The 14,791-nt window shown below is 41.1% G+C and overlaps 1 protein-coding gene across 1 annotated transcript in view; it reads right to left on the bottom strand.

Moving 5' to 3' along the window:
• pard3ba (par-3 family cell polarity regulator beta a) overlaps positions 1-14,791 on the bottom strand; it is a 329,828-nt gene that overhangs the window by 153,044 nt on the left and 161,993 nt on the right. Inside the window, 4 exon segments of the mRNA XM_061889407.1 lie at positions 930-974; positions 5,551-5,630; positions 8,736-8,856; positions 11,787-11,871. Coding sequence (XP_061745391.1) covers positions 930-974; positions 5,551-5,630; positions 8,736-8,856; positions 11,787-11,871 — 331 coding nt within the window.

The following is a 14,791-nucleotide window of genomic DNA, read 5'->3' as shown; positions in this document are numbered from 1 at the left end:
GCTGATTGGTTGTTACCGCTCTGAATACGCACTGCTGATTGGCTGTTACCGCTATGGATCGTAACCAATCAGATGGTTGTGTGGGTGGGACAATGCTGGGTGCTGTGTAGGAGACAGAGGCAGAAAGCAGAGAAGTTTTCTGCTGCATATTTCACTTCGTCCAGCTTGTAATCTGCACTACATGATTTTCTTTTCAGTGCCATTTTTGTTCAGCCCTTCTTAGTTTTTATAAGTTACACCCAACGATGAAATGATTCATTTTAATAGCTACGGCAGTAGAATATAGCATATAGCAGTTAGCATCCCATGACCCACAATGCACTTCTGCCATGACCCTTCCCCGCCGAATTCTTATTGGTTGACGTGTGTGTGACGATTGCTGACATTTTCTTCGTCTCTTCCGCGAATGAGATCAATAATATTATTTAATATTTTACGGTAATGTGTTAATAATTTCACACATAAGTCGCTCTGCAGTATATGTCACACCCCCGGCCAAACTATGAAAAAAAACTGCAATTACTGAGAATTCAAGGAACCAAAAATACATCAAGTGTTAGCTGGAGAGAATCATTTTTTGTGATCACCATTAAAAGGCCTTGGCTGATCCCGTACTTTGTCCAATTATAGCACAACTGAACCCAATTTATGATGAATCAGCACCCACTGGCTGACATTTAAAGTAAAAGTTCAAGTTAAAGTACCACTGATAGTCTCACACACACACACACTAGTGTGGTGAAATTACCCTCTGCATTTGACCCATCCCCTTCTTCCACCCCCTGGGAGCTGAGGGGAGCAGTGAGCAGCAGCACTGGCCGTGCTCAGGAATCAATTTGGTGGTTTATAAACCAAACTGAACAAAAATGTGCTTGGTAGTCAGCGAATCAGTTCTTATCGGGGAAGCTTGAAGTGCAGCCGGGACTCACCATTGGTAGGTCCCACCAGCGATCTCATGTTGCTCTCATCCGCCACTGAAACACAGGAAGAAGCGTCTGTTAGCACCAAAAAGGACAAGATGAGAATTGAAAGCTAAGACGGGGACAAGCGGTGATATTGTGACGATGGAAGGAGACAGAAATAATACCAGAAAGGGCCAACCAAACACCTCATTTAGCTCGACATGATTGCGGCTGGCCAGACAATAATAGCTTCTCATCAGGCTGCTTTTTCGCTTAAATAATCTTTTTCATTTTTTATGAGGTCAATTTTCCCACACAGGCCAGACGAGTGAGGAACGAGACACACTGGAGAAGCTGCGATGGCAGTGGGATTTGGCCATAGGGGTGGGGGCATACCTGCACTGCAAAAACTGAAATCGAAGTAAGATGAAATATCTCAAATAAGGATGATATTCGCTTATTTCCTGTCCGATAAGATCATTCTTCTCACTAAGCAGATTTTATATTAGAGTGTTTTACTTGTTTTAAAGGGGAACATTATCAGCAGACCTATGTAAGCGTCAATATATACCTTGATGGTGCAGAAAAAAGACCATCTATTTTTTTAACCGATTTCCGAACTCTAAATGTGTAAATTTTGGCAAATTAAACACCTTTCTGTTTATCGGTCTTTTAGCGATGACGTCAGAACGTGACGTCACCGAGGTAACACACCCACCATTTTCATTTTCCACACATTACAAACACCGGGTCTCAGCTCTGTTATTTTCCGTTTTTTCGACTATTTTTTGGAACCTTGGAGACATCATGCCTTGTGGGTGTTTTGCCGGAGGGTGTAACAACACTAACAGGGAGGGATTCAAGTTGCACCACTGGCAAGAAATCTGCCGCCAGACCCCCATTGAATGTACCAAAGTGTCTTCACATTTGACCGGCGATGCTAAGACAGACATGGCACAGAGATGTATGGATAACCTGCAGATGCATTTGCAACCATTAAGTCAACCAAATCACAAAGGTGAGTTTTGTTGATGTTGTTGACTTATGTGCTAATCAGACATATTTGGTCACGGCATGACAGCCAGCTAATCGATGCTAACATGCTACGCTAATCGATGCTAACATGCTATTTACGCCAGCTGTATGTACATTTGAAACTAGGTACCCACATTTAATGCGAAACAAACACTTACCAATCGACGGATTTAAGTTGCTCCAGTGTCACAAGATGTTAAAGTCCTGATCGTTTGGTCCGCACATTTTACCGGCGATGCTAATAAGGCAGCCACTTCATTAGGTACACCCACGTTATGGCCGAATAGCGTCAATAGCTATTCGCTCAATAGCTTCAATTTCGTTTTCGCTATCTGCCTCCATACTCCGACCATCTGTTTCAATACATGCGTAATCTGTTGAATCGCTTAAGCCGCTGAAATCCGAGTCTGAATCCCAGCTAATGTCGCTATATCTTGCTGTGCTAACCGCCATGTTGTTTGTATTGGCAGCACTGTGTGACGTCACAGGGAAATGGATAGTGGTTTCGAAGATAGCGAAAATAAAGCACTTTAAAGCTTTATTTAGGGATATTCCGGGACCGGTAAAATTTTGAAAAAAAATTCAAAAAATACAACAAGCCACTGGGAACTGATTTTTATTGTTTTTAACCCTTTTGAAATTGTGATAATGTTCCCCTTTAATAATTCTTGATTTCAGAATAACAAAAAAAATGTTTTTTTTTTTTACATACTGCTAATTTCTAGACACACAAGTATTATCAAATAAAATCAACTAGCTGCATGGAAAAATGTTTTCCCTAAAATATTTCTTTTATTCATTAGATTTTGTCAGCTCTTTTTCGCAGTGTGTGTACATGTAGGCGATGTTGACTTTAGGGGGAGATGGGGAGTCGTGTCTATTGGAGCCCAGAATTTGGCGCAACACCCCTGGCCACGGTGCAAAAAAGACCCTTAAGAAACATCTCATGCAGCACCATTAATGTCCTGTGCAGCTTGTGTTAGGTATTCCACCACTCATCTTGCACGGTGTGTGCATCCTCATAAGTATCTACTTAAGCTCCAGTCAATAGACTGTTTGCTGAAGGTATCCAAGGTCAACAGAGGGTGCTCACCTGCTTCGGTCAAGTGGCGTTTAATAAAAGCCGAGCTGCACCGCGGCGCTGATAAAGCTCAGATACACGAGACGGTGAAGCCCGACACAAGGTGCACGCTCTGTTCACATGAGCGGCGGTATCAAGACAGGACGCAATAGAGTCCAATAGAAGTGGAGAGATAACGCGGAGGAAATGTAAACAGATTGAGATGGGGGATGGCCGGCGATGGAGAAGAGAGGGCCGAGGGCGGCCAGAACACAGAGAGTGCGGCCAGACCACCCTCGTCCATGATGAAAGCCAATCAGCTGGGATGGCGGAGGCGTTTGCTGCAGGAAGAAAGCCAATCCGCTGAACCTAATGAACCGGGATTGGAAATCAGAAGCAGGGGAGATAGAGAGACAGACACCAGCAGATTTGTTGGCTTCCACACTGAACAAGGCCTGTGAGCTGGAGGGGAAATAAATACAATTAAAGCTGCAAGCAGCAATGGACGGGACCGAGTATATATGGAAGTGGCTGAGGAGAGGGAAGTCTGGGCTTCCCAGATATAAGTTAGAACTACACACGACTTTGTATTATATTGTAGTTTTTACCTTCCATAACGTGTCTACTGACAGATATAAGTTAGAACTACACATGACTTTGTATTATATTGTAGTTTTTACCTTCCATAACGTGTTTACTGACAGATATAAGTTAGAACTACACATGACTTTGTATTATATTGTAGTTTTTACCTTCCATAACGTGTCTACTGACAGATATAAGTTACAAAAACCCGATGCTAACTGCCCATTGAAAATACATGGGTACGGCTAGTAGCTACTATTAGCAAACAGATAGACCTACCAACTAGGCGCATAAAAAGTGCAGATGGTCTTAAAACGCCACAACAGTCAGGCACCACATGTAAGTACCCAAAATAAAGACTAGACATACAAAGAAATTCAATCGGAGCAGAAACATAGGAGGAAACGGGATAAAAACCGCCCATTGAAAATACATGGGTATGGCTAGTAGCTACTATTAACAAACAGATAGACCTACCAATTCGGCGCATAAAAAGTGCAGATGGTGTTAAAACGCCACAAAAGTCAGGCACCATATGTAAGTACCCAAAATAAAGACAACATACAAAGAAATTCAATCGGAGCAGAAACATAGGAGGAAACGGGATAAAAACCGCCCATTGAAAATACATGGGTATGGCTAGTAGCTACTATCAGCAAACAGATAGACTTACCAACTTGGCGTAATATCTTAACATCGACACTCGTCGCAACTCGGCCCTGATGGTCGGCACCTATAAGTTTACAATTACTTGTAATATGTTGGATGGTTGTTTTTACGATATATAGGCAAACGACAACTTTAAAACATTCCGGCTTAGCTACGGCACCTGGCGGCCATCTCGGTATAGACGATCACAGCCCCTCCTTCAAGAATGACGGTGCGTGCGCACCAGCAGCAGACGGTACAGAAAAAAACGAAAAGAAAAAAAAACGTCTTCCTCACTGTGTCTGCGCACGGCGGCCATCTTTGAAATGGTTTTCAGCACAGCGGTTCTTTGAAAGCTGATTAAATCCAAACCTTAGCAGTAATTAAAACTATTTCATCAACTTTTAATCAGAAGGGTTCAATATCTCTCCTGTGGTAGTTTGAAGCCGACACGACAAACGCGCTCAGAGGAGATAATGTTTGAAAAAAGGTGACCGGTTTTTACAAAACTTTTGTTTTGAAGGGGGAACTGCAAACTTCCTGTTGATTTTTCCTCGTAGTTTTCAATATATGAAATGTAGGTCTAAGTGAGACCTACATAGAGGTTTTAGTTTCATGTTGCTACGACATTCCTACGGGAAGTTACAGGCAGTTATGTCTGTGTTTTCTTCCTAGGGGGCACTAGAGCGCAATTTTTAGTTTTGGGGTTGGGTTTTTTGATTAAATCGCAATGTTTGCCAGTCCTGATGTGGTGAGTTTTGAAGCATGTTAAGGGGGTCAGATTACGAGCTGTGGAATAATAATAAAGAAATAATAAACGCTAGAAATTCAATAGGGTTCTCTGTCCCAAAGGGACATTCGGTCCCTAATAAACATGGCTGACACAAATAGGGAACATGCATTTAAGGAAAGAAATACTTAAAAACACGAAGAAAAGCATCAAGAACGGTCGAGACACGCGGGGGACAAGAGCAGAGCAGGGGTGCATTTCAGGTTAATACAAGGAAATAAGCCTTTTGCCGCACGCACACACACACACACACACACACACACACACACACACACACACACACACACGCACACACGCACACGCACACGCACACACACTCACATGCACGCACGCAGACGCACGCACGCACAAGATTGGAAACCCTGCGCCTTCTATTGATGTGTGTGCACAAACACCCTGAGTGTGGCTCAGGTGTGCTGGAAAGCCTCTGGGTTTCGCAGGTGAGGAGGTCAGATGTCTCCAGGTAGAAGATAACTTTGTCCAACTTTGTGCACTCGATGAGCATCGTGAGTGCAGGTGTGCCAGCTCACCTAGATCCATGCTTTTGGACGCCCTGTTGCGAGGCAGGTCGTCCTTGTGCTTGTACACCTGGCTGTCCGCCGGACCCTTCCTGCAAAACAGGTGAGCGTGCACAACTTTCTTACAAAGGAAATGAGACAATGAGACAAGTAAGATAAACAGTCACTCCCACAAAACATTCCATGATGAACCAAGTAAAAAAGGACATGTCATGTCCACTAAAAAGGAATTCAGCTTGATGCTTCCCAGTGTTGTCCTCTGCAAGTCCAGATAAGGCTGCTAATGGGCCTCAATGCCACAGTTTTTCAACCTTTTCTCAGCCAAGGCACATTTTTTTCATTGAAATAATCTCAATGCACATCACCAGCAGAAAACAAAGTAAATGAAACTCGGCAGCCGACATTGACAGTAAAAAGTCGTTGTCGCAATTGTTGGATATGACTTTAAAGCATAACCAAGCATGCACGACTACAGCTCTTGTCTCAAAGTAGGTGTACTGTCACCACCTGTCACATCACACCCTGACTTATTTGGAGTTCTTTGCTGTTTTCCTGTGTGTAGTCTTTTACTTCTTGTCTTGCCCTCCTATTTTGGTGTTGATTGTCACGTCATGTACGGATGTACTTTGTGGACGCCGTCTGCTGTAAGTCTTTGCTGTCGTCCAGCATTCTGTTTTTGTTTATCTTGCAGCCAGTTCAGTTTTAGTTTAGTTTTGCATAATTCTCCCTAAGGTTCAAAGCCTTTTCTTAGCAGCAATCAACTCGTTTATTTTTGGTTTAAGCATTAGACACCTTTTTACCTGCACACTGCCTCCCGCATATTGTGATCATGACAAACCATGTTCCCAACCTCTACAGAGCAATTAGCCCCCTGCTGATATGGAAGAGTATTACACGGTTACTCTGCCAAGTTCTAGACAGCCCCGACACTCAACAACGACACAATATTTACAGATTATAATTACTAGTTGGCAAAAAAAAATGTTTAACCCAATTAGGTGGAATGACGTAATCAGCCACAGCACACCAGACATTATGTCACGGTACACTTGTGTGCCGCAGCACAGTGGTTGAAAAACACTGCTCTATGCAACACATCAACTAACAGGGCGGCACCTCCTAGACAAAAATAAACCTTATATATCTACACTGGGGGTCGGCAACCTGCAGCTCTTAAGTGCCGCCCTAGTGGCTCTCTGGAGCTTTTTCAAAAATGTATGAAAAATGGAAAAAGATGAGGGGAAAAAATACAAAATATATATTTTTTGTTTTAATATGGTTTCTGTAGGAGGACAAACATGACACAAACATCCCTAAACGTTCTAAAGCACACTTTTTTATTAAACATGCTTCACTGATTCGAGCATTTGGTGAGCGCCGTTTTGTCCTACTCATTTTAGCGGTCCTTGAACGCACCGTAGTTTGTTTACATGTATAACTTTCTCCGACTTTCTAAGACGTGTTTTAAGCCACTTCTTTTCCGGTCTCATTTTGTCCACCAAACTTTTAACGTTGTGCATGAATGCACAAAGGTGAGTTTTGTTGCTGTTATTGACTTATGTGGAGTGCTAATCAGACATATTTGGTCACTGCATGACTGCAAGCTAATCGATGCTAACATGCTATTTAGGCTAGCTGTATGTACATATTGCATCATTATGCCTCATTTGTAGATATATTTGAGCTCATTTAGTTTCCTTTAAGTCCTCATAATTCAATATATCTCATGACACACTATCTGTATGTAATATGGCTTCTATTTTTTTACGGCTCCAGACGGATTTGTTTTCGTATTTTTGGTCCAATATGTCTCTTTCAATATTTTAGATCTACACCCATCAACTTATCTCAAAACAACCTTTGATCTGATATATCTTTTAGAAACAAAACAATGTTTGGTGTTTAATGAAGGACATCTCAATGTCAACTGGCGTGTGATTTTAAGGTAAACTGTATGCGTTGCACCTTTTTTTAAAATATATTCTAAAACTAAATAAAGCATAGCGAAAGTCAGCTAACAATGAAGCCAATGGAAGTCCCTCTGTTACGCCTTTATAGCGCTCCAATAAACATCCAAAAGCCTCCATTAACGTTTTCCATACATGCTGTAAGTATACCGTATTTCCTTGAATTGTCGCTGAGTTGCTAATTAATTTAAAACCTCTTTTCACGCCGGCGTTTACCAAAGGCATGCGGTAAAGGCAAGCATGCACTAATTATTATAAAACCTCTTCTCACTCCGGCGCTTACCAAAGGCATGCGGTAAATTTAGGCCTGCTCTTATAAATTTGAGTGTGATGTAAGGATACCATCATGAAAAGCACATTTAATAAAAAAAACGTTATTATGGTCTTACCTTTACTTATAAATGAAGTCCATGCGCAGTTCCTTCTGATCAAAAGCATCGATAACTTGTTTATGGAAATCTTCCTTCAGTTTTAAAAGTATCTCTGTCTCGATGGAGATCTTCCTTTATTACCTCCTGCTTCGATTGAAAGTCAAGTTTAGAAAACTGTTTTATTTTAGATATGTAATCCTCCATGTTAAAAGTGCAAGCAAAAGGAAAAAAAAAGGATCGCTGCTCATCTTGCTGCTTGTTGTCACTTCTTCTGCAGCCAAGTAGTCGCAAGAAGGATCACTAGCGCCCTCTACCACCAGGAGGCGGGAGTCATTTAATGACTCATATTTGACACACGCAGCTACGGTATATTAATAAAACATAGCTGCTTACTGTTCTTTTTAGCATATTCAATAGCTTGGACCTTAAATCCTACTGAATAGCTCACAATCTTCTTCCCTTTATGCGATTTCAAATGATTGAAATCAGCCTCCTCCATTTTGAAAATGATGACAGGTGAAGTGTCACTCGTGACGTGACGAGTTTGACCCGGCGGTAATTCTAGGCAGGCGCATACTATATACCCGGCGGAAATTGAAGAAAATAGGGTAATTCAAAGATGCATCAATAATTAATTTTTAATGGAACCGTAGCTGCTGAATGGTAATAGAATCGTGAGGTGCCTAAAGATTGCCACCTCTGCTGGAGACACTGTGGAAGAGGCCTGTGGCAGGTAAATAAGTATTGTTCAAAGCCCCATTTTGACATGTTATGTAGACCACAAGGACATGTTGTAAATGTTCCAAGGTTATCACAATATGACCTCTTTAACTAGGATGTTCACGGCGTGTGTGCACACCTGTATTGCAAGGACTTCAGCTGTGGGTCTCCAGTCATGTCCTCCACTGTGCTGGGGGGGAAGCCTTCCTTATTGCCATGGTGACCCTGGTTGCCATTGGTGGTGGCAGAAGGATGGAGAGCTGCAAATAAACACAGACAACGTTACAGCAGGTGTTGTCGTACATCATCCCTGTAAGGATCTTTGACGATCTTGGCGGGTTTTTAAGTTATTCTCGTAACGATCAGACGTTGTTGTTTGTGTTCGGTGCATGGAGCTACCAAAGGCTGCACCAAAACTGAAAGGAATTGCACGCTTTGATCTATTTATAATAATCAGCCGGTACAAAGCAGGCACTTAAAAAAAAAAAAAACACACACAAAAGGCCGTTTTTGGAGGATCAACATGGAGCTCAGCTAGCTTACACATTTACAAATACATCAAATACTCAAAAGAGCCGCAATCAACTGCTAAAAAAAACAGACTGGAAACATTTCCATACAAAAGTCGCACTCAATTTCTCTCTCTTTGAAATATTTCCATAAATAAAACCACCAGACAGGAAAAAAATGGCATCACTCCCCAGCTGTAAACTCTTTTGTGTTCAACCCCCACCACCACCACCACCATCAGATGGAGGAGTGACAACAAGAAGAGCATCTCCCAGCATTCCAGTGGGAGGACCAGGACCAGGACGGCAGGTAAAATAGGAATAAAAATCAGTTTGCAAGTCTCACTCAGAGAGCGAGCTATTTCTTTTTGTTTTGTTTTTCCTCGACGGCACACATGTGGCACAGAACTATTTATGCAAATTAGCCAATTACATCAACATAATGATTCCAAGGTCAGATCTTCTGCACATGAAAAGCAAATGCAGATTTCAGCGGGGGAAGAAACACCAGCAATGCCAGGATAAATATTCTGAGGTGAGGCCGAGATGTAAATGCACATTTAAAGGCGGCCTGAGAGAGATGTGTCATTTTTACAAAGCAGGAAGCACAACACAGCACTCTTATCTCACAACGAGAAAGTTGCAGGTTCAAATCTTGCATAGTTTCATGCTCTGCGTGTGCTGGTGTAGGTTCTCTTCAGGTCTTACAGAATACCGCCACAGACCAGAAACTATGGGGTCATAGTTACCATGAATTGATTAACGTGGACCCCGACTTAAACAAGTTGAAAAACTTATTGGGGTGTTACCATTTAGTGGTCAATTGTACGGAATATGTACTGTACTGTGCAATCTACTAATAAAAGTATCAATCAATCAATCAATCAATAAAGAGACTTTATCCTGCACTGTATAAAAAAATCCTATTTTTATCGTTAATTTACTCTAAATTTCTACTGTAATTTTTCTTTTTTTTAAATAGGTTGTAAAACTGTAGAATTGAAGACATTATCTGTAAATAAACAATCCGCCTTTTATTTAAAGTAATATGCCAGTAATGACAAACTATGTATATTTACATTTTTTTTACAGAAAAATACTACAATTATACATATTTGTTTTCTTAAATTACTTTTAAATTCATTTAAACTTACAGTAATTAACTGTCATTAAATATGTAGCTTGTTATATAACAGTGTATGTCCATACTAACAATCTAACAGTTTTATATGTAACTTTAAGGTAAATCTGATTTTTTTAAATATTTATGTGTACATTCAAATTGAAAAATATATGTAGCCTGTTATATAAATGTTTATGCTTATACTAACAATTTAACATTTTTTTCTGTTATATGACTTACAGTACGTTGGTGACTGCAATACATACTTGGTCAACAGCCATACAGGTCACACTGAGGGTGGCCGTATAAACAACTTTAGCACTGTTACAAATATGCGCCACACTGTGAACCCACGCCAAACAAGAACGACAAACACATTTTGGGAGAACATCTTCACCGTAACACAACATAAACACAACACAACAATCCCATGCAGCCCTAAATTTTCCGTGTTACAATATACACCCTTGTTACCACCAAACCATGCCCACCTCAACCGACGCACAAAGGGGGGCATAGCCCGGAAGAGTTAGGGCTGCATGGGATTCTGGGTATTTGTTCTGTTGTGTTTATGTTGTGTTACAGTGCGGATGTTCTCCCGAAATGTGTTTGTCATTCTTGTTTGGTGTGGGTTCACAGTGTGGCACATATTTGTAACGGTGTTAAATTTGTTTGTACAGCCACCCTCAGTGTGACCTGTATGGCTGTTGATCAAGTATGCCTTGCAGTCACTATTGTATGTCTGCCGAAGCCTTATAAAACATGGTATTAAGTCGGCACGCTGTTTATATGGTGAATGAGCGAACGTGAAGAAAGGTTGTAGTGGACGATAAAGGCAGTGCTGTCACGGCACGCCCTTAATATACTTGTCCAGGCGAACATCGGGACAATCCTTCAGGAGGGTCACCGAAAGTCTCTCGGGAGGATTTGCAAGTTTGTTGCGAGGGCGGGTGAGCCATTCAAAGAAGGTGAATCCACTTTTAACCAAGTTTCTGCATTGAGTGGCCCCCAAGTAAATTGAGTTTGAGACCCCTGATCTTAACAGTTCAGAAAAAATCTGTAAAGTAATGTTATTTTTCTGTGGAAATATCAGCACTGTCACTTCATTAAAGGTGATTGATTGTGATCATGTGGAAAAACTGTAGAATAAAGGTTTGCATCGTCACATTATTAAAGGTGGTTGGTCTTAATAATTTAGTAAAAATCTGTAAATTTACGTTATTTTTCCGCAAAATTTTTCATGAAAACGTCTGCAAATATAATGTTTTTGATCATTATTTGGTTTACAATGTTTTACTTTCATTTTATGGTTTTGGTTTGGCAGCCGTAGCTGCCAGTAGATGACCATTTTTTTACAGTGTAGAGTTGGCAAGTATGCAAAGGATAGAGGGACAGTTTGCATAAAAACCCTTCACAACATTTCAAAAGCAAATACTGTAAACACACACAATGGCACAGTTGTCCAAAACGGGAGAACACACAACGCTTAAAGCAGCTTTGCGGCGGTTCAAAAGAAGCCATATTTTGTACGGAGCGGCAAAGTCAAGCGTGCACTTACCACCCCCGGAGCCGCCAGTCATGTATTTGTCGGTGAGCGCTGAGGGTCTGGAAGCCCCCTCGTAGGCACGGTGGCCCTCAGGCTCCTGTGGAACACACAGCAGAAAGAAGATGGGGAAAGATGACAAACATTGATATTAAAAGGTTCATATGCAAAAAAAGAAAGTGTGCTGAATGCAAACCAAATGTGATCTATGAAAAATGTATGATGTTGACTCCAACATCAGAAGATTACGGTGCCTTCTTTTATTACCCAGAAGGATTAAACTTGTTGTTTATTCCTTTTGTTGACTGCAACTCAAGCAGCCTGAAAAGTATTTGCATCTAGAACAAAGTGTTGTAATATTTCTTTTCATTTCCCAGTTAGCCCGATGCAGAAGAGTCTTTTTCAGGGGACAACAAGACTTGGCGGAATTCTCTGAAATAATTGAGTTGCTAGGTGATGACGGACCGGGCCAGGATGGAATTGGACTCTTTGAGCCGTCAGCCTTTGATGAAGGCTGCGGATTTTTTAAAGCGGAGTAAATGTGTGTGTTTATTAATTGGGCAGAATAGCTACCAAACTAAATAAATGGAAGTGGATATGAGGAGAGCACGATAAGTCAGGGGATGCTAGGAACTATGACGTCATCAGGGGATGCTAGGAACTATGACGTCACACTCGCTGCGTTTCCATTGCTATTTTCCACAAAATAGAAGCGCTTTTTGAATTGCACTTCCTAGCCTGCCGTGTGAACACAGATTTGGTCTCGGTGAGCGCAGAGCAGCATCACACACACACACACACACACACACACACACGCACACACACACGCACACACACACACACACACACACACACACACGGACATGGTGGCCTCACTACTCGTGGCGCGCTAGTGAGAAGTTCCACAAAGTAACACAAATTTAGAAGAAAAAATATGTTCACCGAGCCAAAAGTCTCTGTGGTAGGAATATGTTCACTTCAAACCGAAGGGGCAATACAAGCCCATCAACACGAACGAACTGGCGAGAATGCCATGATGACAACGCCCAACCAAGTTTTTCCAACTCTAGCACTTTAAAATGTTCTATATTTATTTCTGCTCACAGAGATTAAAGTTTATTTTCTTTTTTCAACTACACTACAATATTAAGCCATTCTACAGTAACGGCAAATAATATATATATATATATACATGTAAATGTGTGTATTTACATATTGAAATATAATGGGTAGATTATATTTATTATTATTATTAGAATTGAATATTTTAAGCATGTGAAAGTTCAACCCCTACCTTGTTTACCTTCCCTTAAAGTTTTGTAATCAATCAGAAATATCAAGCAGCTAAAGTCAACAAAACATGGATCATTGTGGAGAGTTTTTTTTTTTTTTGCATTTTTCCCCCATCATGCCTTGCAATAGTTTTGAATAGGTGTATATTAGACTTTTTTTAAAATAATATCCACAAAGTTCAGTGTGAAGTGAATTATATTTATATAGCGCTTTTCTCTAGTGACTCAAAGCGCTTTACATAGTGAAACCCAATATCTAAGTTACATTTAAACCAGTGTGGGTGGCACTGGGAGCAGGTGGGTAAAGTGTCTTGCCCAAGGACCCAACGGCAGTGACTAGGATGGCGGAAGCGGGAATCGAACCTGCAACCCTCAAGTTGCTGCACAGCTGCTCTACCAACCGAGCTATGCCGCGTGTTATATTATTTCTGCCCCATGTCTAGGGAAGGTTGTTTGGATTGGGTTATATAAGTAATACTGTGCATCTATCTTTAGAAAGTTCACTCCATGGTCATTGGCCTGAGTCACTCACGTAATCCACTAGATGCCGACAGGTACACCCCTTTGTCCACAACTGCGTGAGCAAATAGTCAAACAGTTTAAGAACAACCTTTCTTAAAGTGCAACTGCAAGAATTTTAGGGATTTCAACATCTACGCTCCATAATATCATCAAAAGGTTCAGAGAATCTGGAGAAATCACTCCACGTAAGCGGCATGGCCGGAAACCAACATTGAATGACCGGGACCTTCCATCCCTCAAAAAACTGACATCAATCTCTAAAAAACATCACCACATGAGCTCAGGAACACTTCAGAAAACCACTGTTACTAAATACAGTTTGTCGCTACATCTGTAAGTGCAAGTTAAAGCTCTACTATGCAAAGCAAAAGCCATTTATCAACAACATCCAGAAACGCCGCCGGCTTTTCTGGGCCCGAGATCATCTAAGATAGACTGATGCAAAGTGGAAAAGTGTTCTGTGGTCTGACGAGTCCACATTTCAAATTGTTTTTGGAAATATTCGACTTTGTGTCATCCGGACCAAAGGGGAATCGAACCATCCAGACTGTTATCGACGTAAAGTTCAAAAGCCAGCATGTGTGATGGTATGGGGGTGCATTAGTGCCCAAGGCATGGGTAACTTACACATCTGTGAAGGCACCATTAATGCTGAAAGGTACATACAGGTTTTGGAACAACATATGCTGCCATCTTTTTCATGGACGCCCCTGCTTATTTCAGCAAGACAATCCCAAGCCACATTCAGCATGTGTTACAACAGCATGGGTTTGTAAAAAAAGAGTGTGGGTACTTTCCTGGCCCGCCTGCAGTCCAGACCTGTCTCCCATGGAAAATGTGTAGCGCATTATGAAGTGTAAATACAACAGCGGAGACCCCGGACTGTTGAAGGACTGAAGCTCTACATAAAACAAGAATGGGAAAGAATTCCACTTTCAAAGCTTCAACAATTAGTTTCCTCAGTTCCCAAATGTTTATTGAGTGTTGTTTGAAGGAAAGGTGATGTAACACAGTGGTGAACATGCCCTTTCCCAACTACTTTGGCAAGTGTTGCAGCCATTAAATTGTAAGTTATTATTTGTAAAAAAAAATTAGTTTATGAGTTTGATCTTTTTAGCATATTCAACTAAATATGGGTTGAAAATGATTTACAAATCATTGTATTCTGTTTATATTTACATCAAACACAATTTCCCAACTCATATG

The sequence above is a fragment of the Nerophis ophidion genome, linkage group LG27, assembly GCF_033978795.1.
Source record: "Nerophis ophidion isolate RoL-2023_Sa linkage group LG27, RoL_Noph_v1.0, whole genome shotgun sequence".
Classification (NCBI taxonomy): domain Eukaryota; kingdom Metazoa; phylum Chordata; class Actinopteri; order Syngnathiformes; family Syngnathidae; genus Nerophis; species Nerophis ophidion.
This window is presented reverse-complemented; position numbering and strand designations above follow the sequence as displayed.